At 30.8% G+C, this 13,550-nt stretch overlaps 1 protein-coding gene across 2 annotated transcripts in view; it reads left to right on the top strand.

The window, feature by feature from the left end:
• The window catches only part of l(2)gd1 (lethal (2) giant discs 1), a 200,315-nt gene that overhangs the window by 73,727 nt on the left and 113,038 nt on the right, over positions 1 to 13,550 (top strand). For both annotated transcript variants that reach the window (XM_035368889.2, XM_035368890.2), the window contains exons 7-8: positions 3,349 to 3,464; positions 8,365 to 8,443. In XM_035368889.2, coding sequence (XP_035224780.2) covers positions 3,349 to 3,464; positions 8,365 to 8,443 — 195 coding nt within the window. The remainder of the gene's footprint in view (positions 1 to 3,348; positions 3,465 to 8,364; positions 8,444 to 13,550) is intronic.

Genomic DNA, 13,550 nt, shown 5'->3' on the forward strand with positions numbered 1-13,550 from the left:
TAGAAAATCCAGTTCTCCAATGGAAGATGTTTTTTGAATAATTTTGGCAGCAGAAAAATTGAAAGTGTGATTTTCGGACCAACAATGTTGAGCAACAGAAGACTTCTGTGTTTCCTTTTTTCTAACATATGCTTCATGTTCTTTGACGCGAAATTTTAAGGCTCTCTTAGTTTGGCCAATGTAAATTAAACCACATTGGCAAGGAATCCTATAAATACCCCAGGAATTCATATCCGGAATGGGGTCCTTGAGTATAGAAGTCGGAATTTTATTGATGGGAGAATAAACAACCCGAAAGTTAAATTTCTGCAAAATATGTGCAACTTTATAGCTAATTGATGGAAAGAAGGGAATGACAACAGAATTTTTATAATCTCCTAAAATAAGAGTGTGGCTTTTAGTGTGTTGAGATGAGAACTTTTTAACTGCTTGATTAATAATGTTGGGTGAAAAGCCCCTGTCAATAGCTATTGCTTTTAAATAATTTAGTTCTTCATCAAGGGCTAGTCTGGAGGAGCAAACTTGAAGAGCACGGAAAACATACGAATAAAATGAAGCTAACTTTTGTTTAGACGGATGACATGATTTAAAGTGTGGTGGAAGGCAAACCGATGAAGGTTTACGGTAAACTGTAGTACTAAAGTTGGATGTGTTACGTGTGACCAGAATGTCGAGAAACGGAAGAGCATTGCAAGTCTCAAGTTCAAAAGTGAACTGAATAGCAGGATCAATAGAATTCATTGTTGAAAGAACTTTATTTAAATCATCTTTATTACCTTCAAACAGGGTAAAAGTATCGTCTACGTAGCGGAACCATGCCAGGAAGTTTAAAGTTTCAAACAATTTTGATTCATAATAATGCATGTAGATATCAGCCAGGATGGGACTGAGGGGGCTTCCCATGGCTAATCCCTCAGTTTGCTTGTAATATTTATTTTGGAAAACAAAATGTGTTTGTTTCAAACAGAGTTGAGTGAGAGAAATTAGCTCATCAATTTCGATGCAAGAGAAATGAAATTCGCGAAGTCTGGTTTCTAGACATCTTAATGCACCCTCCACTGGGACATTGGTGAATAATGATTTTACATCAAAAGAAACCATGAGTAAATTACTAGGAGAAATGTTTTTAACCTTTTTTACAAACTCTATTGAATTTTTTATGGTGTAAATGTTATTGTCTAATAGAGTGGAAAATCTAGAAACTAAATATTTAGCTAATGGATACGAGGCAGTACCTAAATTTGATACAATAGGGCGGAAAGGAATACCACTTTTATGAATTTTGGGAAGAGCATATAATCTGGCACAATTAGCGACAGATGGGATAAGCGAATGTTTTAAGTTGCTTGAAATGATTTGCGAAGATTTGATCGCAGTTTTTATTTTGGACAAGTCCGAAGGTGAAGGATCTTTAGTCGTCATGGATAAGAACACTTACATCGATGGTGTCACTAAACTCTTAAACGAAGGACCATATAATCCGATCCCTAAAGATCCTTCACCTTCGGACTTGTCATCCGTCTAAACAAAAGTTAGCTTCATTTTATTCCTATGTTTTCCGTGCTCTTCAAGTTTGCTCCTCCAAACTAGCCCTAGATGAAGAACTAAATTATTTAAAAGCAATAGCTATTGACAGGGGCTTTTCACCCAACATTATTAATCAAGCAGTTAAAAAATTCTCATCTCAACACACTAAAAGCCACACTCTTATTTTAGGAGATTATAAAAATTCTGTTGTCATTCCCTTCTTTCCATCAATTAGCTATAAAGTTGCACATATTTTGCAGAAATTTAACTTTCGGGTTGTTTATTCTCCCATCAATAAAATTCCGACTTCTATACTCAAGGACCCCATTCCGGATATGAATTCCTGGGGTATTTATAGGATTCCTTGCCAATGTGGTTTAATTTACATTGGCCAAACTAAGAGAGCTTTAAAATTTCGCGTCAAAGAACATGAGGCATATGTTAGAAAAAAGGAAACACAGAAGTCTTCTGTTGCTCAACATTGTTGGTCCGAAAATCACACTTTCAATTTTTCTGCTGCCAAAATTATTCAAAAAACATCTTCCATTGGAGAACTGGATTTTCTAGAGGCATTTCACATTCATAAAAATCTTTCTGTTCTAGTTAACGATCCTAATTCCAATCCAAATTTGCCTTCGGCTTTTAGAGAAATTATGTTTTAGTTCTGGTATCGCCAACAGATGGCGCCACTTGCTTATTCTTGTCCAGGCTTTCTTATCTTATCTAATCATTATTTCCTATCTTGTTCATTTGCGGTTTTGCAGCTGAAGATGGTGGTTCGGTAAAACCATCGAAACTAGTCCTGTGAAAATTTTGCAAATATAACGCTGATTTTTGTTGTTTGACTTCTGAATTAGTATTTATTCGGCGTGTTATTGTGTCTTAATGTATAGATATCATTCAAATTTTTCTTTGCATTGATATCAAAAGAATTTTATTATTGATTGACAGCACTGCATTAAAATGAATGTAATTTTGGTGAATTTAACTGAATATACATCAAATGAATGAATTAAGTAAAATGACATGCACTAAAATGAATACTAGTAAATACACTTGGGTAGGAGGATGTTTTAAAAACTTTTGTTTTGTAAATTAATGTATTTAGTATATATTGTAAAATTTTCCTTGGAAGTAATTTCTATGATTTAAGGGAAAAGTTTGTTGAATTCCCCCCCCCCTCCTCCCAGAATATCAGAATTCTTGCTGTAACAAATGATTATCTTTCCTGTCAAACTTTCAGAAAAGCTATGGAACTGAGTTCTGTAGGATATGAACATAATTATAGTTTCTACTTTAATCCAAATGCTTAATGCTATGCTTTAGACTTTCAGCAACTAATATAATTTGTGTGTCTGTGATACAGGAATAATAGTCATCATGATGGAAATGATATATTTTTCCACCATGAAAGTATTTTGTGGATTCTAGATGAAGTGGCATCGGTTGAGAGCAGTGTATTATTCTAAAGTAATTATATTTATTCATATTTAAATTTTATTTTACAGTGTGTTTAGGGAAAATACTGCTTAATTTTATCAGCTTAAATAATGCTATATCTTTCAGGTAATCTATTTATTTTAATTAAATTGCTGTTTCTGTTAATTAAATATATTTTACATGCCAAGAAGCATCATTTGGAAAACATTATGTTAGAATACATGTATTTGTAAAGTAAAAATGGATTGTGAAAGTGTAAAAATTAGTGTCTGTTTCAGTTTACTTTTTAATCTGTCATTGTAAATGATTTTGATGGAAGAGATTAAAAAAATATATATTTTAGGAGTGTTTTTTCATGATATATTTCGTCTTCATTGATAGGGCTTTCTTTAAGCCAGAATTTAATTGTGAGAAAAAATCAATACAAGAAGGCAGCTCTTCAAGCAAAGCGTGATGGAGATAAAAATGCAGCATTAGAATACCTAAAAATTTCAAAAGTGAGTGTTAATATTGCAGTATGCTTAAATGACTTAATTGTGAATAATTTCCTCATAAATAGCAGAAATGAAAAAAATTTCTGAATGTTTAATATTTATCTGTTTTATATGTTATTATAAATGTACATTTACTAGTAAATGATTTATTAAAGTTAAATATTTAATTTGAATTTTATGCAATGTTTTTCAACGTTAAGAAAAAGATATTCCAATTTTTAATTCTGTTTTTTTTTTAGGGAAAAAATAACCCTTTTTTGTTATTCATGGTATGCTTTCATGCTTCATGAATTAAAAAACTAATGTAACAGATATATAATAAATTTGTAATTATGTATATTATTTAGTTTTATCTGTTAAAATGGACTTTTGTTTAAATGAAGCAAAATGTGAACATTGTCCGGATAATCTGTCAATGAACTGATCAAAGCACAAATTGTGAAAAACTTATTGTTTGTTGAAGAGGTAGCTCAAACTCTACATATTAATTTACTATAAGATGTTTTTAAACTTTTTTACTGCCATCAGTTTAAAAATATTAAATTAAAAAGCTCAAACAAATGAGTAAATTTTTTTTAATTTTCAGAAATAAATTTATATGCATTTTTATATTTATCAGCATTAACTGAGATTCACTTTCAAAACTGGCTGGCTGGAGAGTTTGCACCGTAGCCAATAACAGGACACTGATTAACATCATATTGATCTTGATCAGGATTGTACTTTAATGCCTTAAGGGGTGGTCGGGAGACGCAGGGTGGCTGTTACTCATTTTGCTGCCCGGTACAATCTGTGGGTCCTAAATTCTGTTGGCTGTTCTCAAGTCTAAATTCTAAAAATTTTGCAACCCTTAAATTCTGCCTATTGCCTCTCCTGAATTCTAAAAATTTAAACCTTCCCTAATTTTGCAGATTGATGCTCCTGTTAAATTCTAATTTTTGCCATCTCTAAATTCTGCTGCAAGATGCAGCCACATCAACTCTTATACTGACCCTATTGGGCAGTTAGCATTTTGCTGTTTGACCTAAACATTAAGCTAAGCCCCAATGTTCTCATCTCTACATACCATCTTACTGGGTTTAAATGAATCTAAAATCCAGAATCATCAAAGCCTCGATAATTCTGGATGTCGGGCTATGCATTGTGATTGAAAATTCTGTGGTCTTTTACAAGGAGCAAATGAAAAAAATTTTGAACAGAGTCACATTTCTGAATTATATCTGGATAATTATGGATTCAAGAAATAAATCAGAAAAGAAAGTGCCAAAAAATGAAATTAAAGTATTGTAATGCCATTAATTTTTTTATAATACAAATAAAGAATGAAGTGAAATGTAAAAATTTTTAAGAAAATGTCTTTTTAATTAGTCTTCAAGATATAATCTGCTCTGATGAGACCCAAAACAAATACTGTGCAAAATTTAAATATTACTAAATAAGAATTTTTGAAATCAAAAATATATCTCGGGTTTAAATTTTTTTTCACTTCCAGTTTACAGACACAGTTTATTGACCCTACATATTTTTCCTCAGGTAGGATAATCTATTAAAAATAATCTCTTTTTGAACTAAAAACTTTATGACCACCTACTCGATAATGCATTGCACGACCTTTGACCTGCCAAACAGCTGCAACTTGCTTGCTTTGGTATGGATGTCACAAGTTCCTGGTAGATGACTGGAGACTTAGCTGTACCAAATGTAAGGAAACCAGAGCCGCCCGTGAGAACGGCCCCCAAAGCATAACACTGCTACCACTAGCCAATGTGCCTGGATGATGGCATACCTTGACATGACCTTTGATGTAATGAATGAAAAATGTGATTCATGTGACCAAGCAGCTGTTTTCCTCTTATCCTTGGTCTCTAAGCCAGTCTCCTCTTATCCAGTCTCTAAGCACCTAGACCCACTGTAGGCGTAGTTGGCAATGATGCTTTGTAAACAAACACGTGGGACGGCTGTTACCCAGTCCCATTTCCAACAGCATCTGCTGAACTGTGTATTCCAAAACACTTGCACTTAAACCTGCATTGTATTGGACTGACAGCTGAGCCACTATCTGGCGGAGATTTTGCTTTACCAAGCGAGAGTCTCCGACATCTTTTTTCTTTGATGACATGTGGACGTCCAGCACCTTGGTGTTTACTGGTTTCATCTTCATTTATCCACTTTGTGTAGTCTATAAATTTCAGCGATACTCATTCCACAAAAGTGATGCAGGAAAAATTGATAACATGTCATTGCAGTCGAGTCTAGAAAAACACTGCAAATTCTAAGAAAAACTGAAAGATGCCAGTTAAAAAAATACTAGCAGTTTTGTGAAGTTGAGAAGCGGTTGTTGAACAATATGAAACAAACACAATTGGATAGTTGTTCATAAGATATTAAATTTCATCAGAAACTAAAAATATTTTTATAAAAATTTAAAAGACAAATTTCAAAATTGTGTAAATATTTTAATTTTCAATTACTATTTTAGAATTAATTATTGAATTAGTTGTTAGTTATTATTTTACTCAAAAGGTTTAAAACTGATGTCATGACTTGCAATTTACAAATCACTCTCTATTAAACTGAATCGCTTAATAAGCTCAAAATGTTTGGAAGGGATGTGAGTTTAATAAGCAGTAGATACTGTATATATATATAGATAGATGCGTGTGTGTGTGTAAGATAAAAAATATATAACTGTGAATTATACTTTAAATTGACAATAAGCCCTTAATTCCTCTTTTTAATTTGAATACTTCACCCCTTTCTCTTCTACAAATAGTGAGAACTTTTTGAAATTGCATCATATTTGAAAACTTAATTTTGCATCATGTTATTTTAACCTTATGTATTGCATATAACTCTTCGCCAATCATATTAATGAAAAATTTAACTGTAAATAAATACCTTTGAAATCCAGTTATGCACTCTCTTTTGCTGTCTAAGTTTGCTAGCTGAAGAATATCTCTTGCTTGGCTGCGTATGCTTCATCATCAAAATTGTGGGGTGCTGATTGTCCTGATTCTGATGTGCCATGTCATAGAATAATCAACATGTAATAAAGATAAGTTTGGATTATTGATTAGTTCTTCAAAAGTTTCTGGCATCTTCTAATATATAATCAATATTTTCAGTGATCTGCTAACCTCAATATATTCATGACTGCAAAATAATAATGTCTTTCCTAGTCAGGCACTCATCTAATATCAAATTTCTGAAATAAACTAAATTATCATCACATATATGTATGTAGTATTTTTGAAAAATAGCTAAAAAGTTTTATTTCTTTAACTACTGAACTTAGGCATGGACTTCCAGTTATGTAATTTCTCTGAATAAAGTACAGAATTTTCTGAGAACTGTTTCAGCACTGAGTGTTGAGCAGTTTTCAAAATATAGCGTTTATTAGTAACATTTTTATAGTCTTCCTGCAGAGTTAAAACTTGGAATTAGAAGAATCTTCATAATGCTTTAATATGTTAAATGTAGAATGTTCCTTGACTTTTACATGCAAAATTTTAAAAAACAAGATGTGCTGTCTGAGGTAATTTCGGCCAGAATTTAATATTCCTTAAAAATGTCTCTAGATTTTTCCCAAACTGAAAGAACAATTACAAAACAGAAGTGGCTTATTTTCCTGACTAATGATTTCATGTTAGATAAAACAGCATAAACTTATGCTGTATTGTTGTATTTCTTCTGACATACTTCTAAATTCTAAAATTCCTTCAGGCTTATGCTTAGTTTTTAAACTTATCTAGCCAACCACTTAAAGTTTAAAAATCTGATTTCTCAAGCGTCATGTAAATATGTAAGTTGAACATTATAATGAGTACAGGCTTTGATCTTTAAAATTCACCGTTAAAAAGTTTTCTGACTATGGAAACTTAAAAATTTAAATTTGTCATGGAAACAATGCAAGAGAAATGAAAATGAGCTACATTTTGTTTATATATATATATGTGTGTAATATTTCCGGGAACATAGAAGAATAATCAGATTGCAGTCATCATGGCTGGGATTGTAAGGCGGTATCCAAATGACGACAGAGAAGTTAGCTGTTTTGATCGCACATCTTTATTCAATTCAAATGGCAAATCATTATTCTTTTAGATTCTCCAAGATTACATATGTGATAGTAATTTAAACTAAATAGAATTAACTTTAAATTTACTGCGTCATATTGTTCAAACAAGGGAAGAGTGGAAGTAAAGGTCTCATAGCAGTAGACGGAGAAAGCAGTCTGATGAAAAATTTCACGAACTCTGCATTATAGTAGTGGTTACATAACATGCCAGAATGTTCTCAAAAGTACTGTTCTAGGGGGAAGGTCCTGAAATTGTGGGAAAGTTAATTAGAGGTTCACGTAGAGCTAAGCCATCATATTTTTTATATTTTGCATGTATAAGCCCTCTAAATCTTATATTCAACACCAGCAATATTTGGGACAATCAATACTTTGGTAATGCTTTTCAAAAAAGTTGCTAATTGTGGAAAAATGATTTTAGCTGTTGTTTTGTATGTTGGCAAAAGTTTGGATATCTGTGGCTGATTAATAGAAAATGATCAATTTGGAACAGAGAGGGGGGAATGAAAAAGAAAAGTGAGTTAGAGACCCAAATTTCTCTTAGTGGAACCCTTGGAAAACCAACATAAAACTTGTTCTGAAGACTCGGTTGTTTTAGATAGCTCAGGCGATTTAATAGTATAAACATTTAATTTTAGATTTTGTTATAATTTCTTTTTATGTTCAAATAAATGTTTTATTTGTTGATATTCACTGACAGTTCTCAGATGCAATGTAGCGTAATTATTTGCAAATATTTTATCTAAACCATATGAAGATTTTCATTTTTAATTTTGCTAAATGCAATTTGCTTGACATGCAAAATGTAACAAAGTAGAATTTCAGATGTGTGATGCTCTGATTGAGTCTTTGGAGCAAGGAGAAATTGATTCAACAGAGATCCCTCCTCCACCTCCAGATCCAAGTATGTGTTTGATTTTTTCATATAATTTTTAATTTTTCTGTAGCAGTAATGTAATTTAAATATGCATAAATTTTAGTACCTTTATTTTGTATATATTGAATACATTTGATGCTTGCATTAAAACATACAAGACGAACTTAATGCAGTAAGTATTTTGGGGGTTAAGTTGTTCATTTATCTAAATTAGTAGTTTTTCTGTCACTGAATAGTATCTTTTAAAGTAGGGTCATTTATATAGGCTGTATGTAAAATGTATTAAAGTATTGCCAGTAAGAATTTGGAAATCTGTTATTAGGATTACTTGATATATGGGATTGACCTGGACAGTCCTGGATTTATAATTGTGCTGATCCTGGCAGAAAAAAGTGCAATTTTTGCATGAGTGGTTACAAGATTTGACGAAGAAAAATTTTAAAGGAGAAGCACAACTCCATAAAACCTAAGTGATATTTTTATGCAAATATTTTTGGTTAAAAATCAAGTAATACTTTGGATCATCATAGATGAAATCAGATAATATCCTTTTTTTCTTTTTAGGTTACAAATGCTCACTTTTAATCGGTGTATTCATCCCTATTATTGATGTTTGGTACAATTTAGTGAAAAAGTGTTTTACATTAGTAATTGCAGATTTTCAGAATGAAATCTCGGATCTTTATATTTCAGAATTCGCAGGATAATTGCTATCAAAATTGGAATGGATACCATTCCACCAAAATGGAATGGATAATAAAATTATCTTTTAGTGTTGCATTTATTTGAGGTATTATATGTTATATTGAGCTACTTTATTTTTGCACAAGAAACCCAGGTCATTTTCTTATAATCAATAAAGCATTTTTTCTCCATTCATTGTTATAATAATATATTAATTTTCTTTTCTGCTTCTCCATAATGGATGATTAAAAATATTTGAAGAGAACAATTTCTTTATTAATTTAGATGCATAAGCATTTATTAATGATTAATTTTGTAGTGGTTATTTTTAAATTTGAATCAGTTACTGAAAACAGAAGACCAAATTATCATCACAAGAAGAATGATATAGCAACAACAAAATTTCAATTACGCTACTACCAATAAAAATCAAATCTGATATGCTTATGCCATAAAACAAATTTTAAGAACTCTTCTTAGAACAGTGATAATTATGAGTACGTATGGATTAAAACTGACTAGTTTGAAATTTGTTGGCAGACTAATTGGAAGTAACTAATTTTATATTTTTAAAATGATGAGTGTGTCAATTAAAAACATCCATTCTAATGAGGGTGACTAGCATCTCAAAACGGGAATGATTGTAGCTGTTTGAATTGAAACAAGAATGGTAGTAGCTAGCTCCATTTCGATTAAGTGTCGTAGTAAACTATGCACGTTGTGTCCATTTTATTCATGAACGAGTGCATGGTAAATGTAATGTAATTTCATGCCAGCATTTAATTTGAATGAGCATAAAAATATTATTTTCCTAACTATTCAGCTTTTTCTTTTTGTAATCATGAAGTCAACATTGATTTTCCCCTTTAATGTCATATGTTTTACGTTTCAAAACAATTTGACGAAACCCATCTAACTTTCAACAAAGTTGAAGGGCTTATTGTCAAGTATAGGAATTGGATGTATTGTAAGTTTCCTTCCTCCTCAAAAAGGGGCAGTATTCCCATTGATTGGCCAGTCAGTGAAATTTCCTTGACTGGCCAATTAGTCTGCACTTTGTCTTGAAAGCACGAGTGAGGATATTAGATTTACATATAATATTTCTTGAACATACATATTTTGACACAAAATTGGACCTTTTCTGAAATGACTTGCGAATTCTTTTTCTAATGATTCAAATCTATACCTTAAATTATGCCAATGACTCAATTTTATTAGAAATTAAGTGATTTTTTTAAAATTAAACTAACACAATTTTTACAAAATTGTTAATTCTATTAAACTTTTTAAGAATGTTATTAAAAATGATAAACTGCTAACTTTGAAGCAGAAATTTGTTTATGTTCTTTAACGTATCCTCTGCATTTACCTACAAATACTTTAAATAAATGAGTGTTAGTTTTTGCTTGAAATAGTTCACTATTACTAAAAAGAGAGATTAAAATAAAAATGAAAGAATGTAGCTGTTGATTATGTAAAATTTATAATGATTTGCAGCATGAAAGGCTCTACATCCCCAAAATTTTATATTTTAATGAAATTCAGCTTTTTAAGTATGTAGACTCCAAATGCTTTACTTCACTTTTCCCCCCCATTTTTGTCAAATTCTTAGTTATTACTTCACTAGGCAATATTACTATGCAAAATAAAAAATATTTCGTATTTCATTGAAAAATTTAGGTTTTACTGCTGTGGTAATAAATTCATATGTAGGTAGTATGACTGACTTCTATGAACTCATAAATAAAATTATAAATTTAAAAAATCCTTTTCAAATTTGCAGTCACTTTTACACAGAAAAAAATAATGATTTTATTTTAGAATGAAGTCTCTAATATTTTTGCTGAAAATAGTGGAGACAGCAGATTGCATATATCCTTCCCCAGGTATATAAAAGAGTCATTATGTAAAATGCAATGCTTTTGTTCCTATGACACATACAGTAAACGTTAAAGGGAAAATATTCATTAATTTTTTGGGGTCACAAAAAGATTAAGAAGCTATATGAAATATTAGGTAAGAAAATTATTCCTTATATTGGATTTACGTAGTATCTTCATCTAAAGAACATTCAGTTTCAGATAATTTTGATCTTCTGTATAGTTAAAGGACATGGTTATTTCTGATTTTCAATTTAGCTTTATTTTAATGGCAAAATTTTGTCCAGTATAAATAAAGGCCCAAAATTCCACAGAATTTTTATTATTATTATTTTAATTGACATAACAAAATTCTGTTAGAAAGTGCATTAGAAAAAACTCTATTGTATTTGTAATTTTATTACATAGTCAAAATGAAATTCAGTAGTTTTAATAGTGGAATAAAGTATATATATTCAAAAAACAAGTAAATATTATTTCAAGTTCTTTGTGTACTTGATGTATGCAAAACAGGTGTGGGGAAAATTAATATATCTAATTTACATTATTTAAGAACTTGAGAATCACTGTGTTTTGTTTCAAATTGAACCTTAATCCTGTCATATTCTGTAACACAAATAATGGAAAATATTTAAAAAAATTTCAATAAAAATTGTGTAGTATTTAATCAAGTAGTTATTCTGGTATGGTAGTTGGTAAAATACTCTTTATGTAAATATTTTTTATAAGATTTGCATGAAAAGCTTGTTGCATGTTGTATTTTATGCCAAATTGTAACTTCTTGATGGATAGTTTTTCTCATGTGGCAGGTCATAGTATTCATCAAGAGCATGTAGTATCTATATTTTCATTTTCAGCAATCATGTGAAAGGTGTTTTGTGTACTTGGTTCTAAGAGTGTGTCTAAACTTGGAAATAAAGTATTTTATGCGCTTTTAGATAATATATGCACTTCGCTACTTGGATGTCTTGAATAACTAAAAATACAATGTGGTAATTTTTTGCATCTTACATATATCAAAAACAAGTAATGAAGGAAAAAAATAGTTATGCTTTCAAAAAATTATTGAATTATGATAAGAGAAAGGATATACAGTACAAAGTCTAAGATCCAGATTCGTCAGGACTTCAGCGATACCGTTTTTGGGATTTTTCCAGGTATTAAATCATCAGTCTTAACTCTAGTAAGATGGCATGCAGAAATTATACAATTAAAATATGAAATCATAATTTATGAAATAAAGAGCATTTATAATCTAAAGGGTATCAAAATTTACAAAACAAAAGCTTAATATTTAATAATTTCTTTCAATGTAAGTTGTTTAAGTTGCTTTATTTTTTGTGCTAATACTTTTTCTTTAATTCTATAAACATACATAATTTTTTTTTTTTTTTTTTTTTTTTTTTTTCAGTTACAAAGTTTCACGGTTCAAGTCCTGTAATTGCTGTGTCAAGAATTCCAACTAACTTGTCAATCGAAATTTTTTCGTTTTCAATAACCTCTCTGCCAGTGTATTCACTGTCGATAGTGGTATTTTCTGGATCTAAAACCATAATTACAGATTTCGCTGCCCGTTAACTGATTGATGTTGGGGCACCTGAAATTTTTAATTGCCGCATACCATGGCGATTTTTAAATTTAGTTAACCAACCTGTCGAATATGTGCACTCAGTTTTTAAGTTCATTTCTTCATGAAATATTTTGTCTTGAGCCATTAGCATTGGACCCGTCAAAGGCACATCCTCGCTGCGATGCCGTCTGACCCATTCAATCATCACTTTGTCATGATCGTCACTTAGCATAAGGAACAATTTTTCTGTTATTCATTGTGATTAGGGTGTCTGAATCCTCAAAAAGTTTCTTTTTCTTATCTCATATACAGTTGACTTTCCAATGCATAATTTTGAGACTGATATGCCTTTATTGATTTTTTGCAGCAATTCCACTTTTTATCTAATGGAACTTTTTATCTTTCGCTTTGCAGATCCTTTAGCAGCTTCAGAAGTAAAAACTCTTTTCGACATAATAAAAAAATTGAAGCTTTAATTTTTTATAAAGTTACTGTAATAATAACAGTCTGCAGAAAATAATAAGCTGGATCAAATTAAAAGATTAAAAAGCAGCACAGTCTGCTGCATTAACCGAAATTCCTTAGAAAAATCAGTAAAGATAATTTTAGCCAGCTAATAATGTCTAGCAAAACATTATTGACTATGTATCATATGATTGGCAACAAAAGGCAAGTTGTTCCGCTAATTTTTTTCTTGCTTCTATCGTGTACTGAATTAAGACCGAATTCTATTAATTATTATTATACCTATGTCTATTTCTTGCACATGCTTAAGGCTAATTTGAATTTTGAATAAATAAATTTCCATATATACTTAAGGCTTATCTAGGGCCGGCGCTAAATACCACTTGATGCAGTCTCTGCGGGTCCTACATTCTGCTACAGAGTATCTTCCCAAGTTCTAAATATTTACTGCCCTAAACTTTGGGTCTCAGTGCTTTCCCTAAATTGTAAAAAATGTGTCATTCCTTATTTTTGCCACTCGGTGTTTCTCCAAATT

Source organism: Stegodyphus dumicola, chromosome X1, assembly GCF_044657685.1.
Source record: "Stegodyphus dumicola isolate Sdum_Otavi_A_Nest chromosome X1, ASM4465768v1".
NCBI lineage: Eukaryota > Metazoa > Arthropoda > Arachnida > Araneae > Eresidae > Stegodyphus > Stegodyphus dumicola.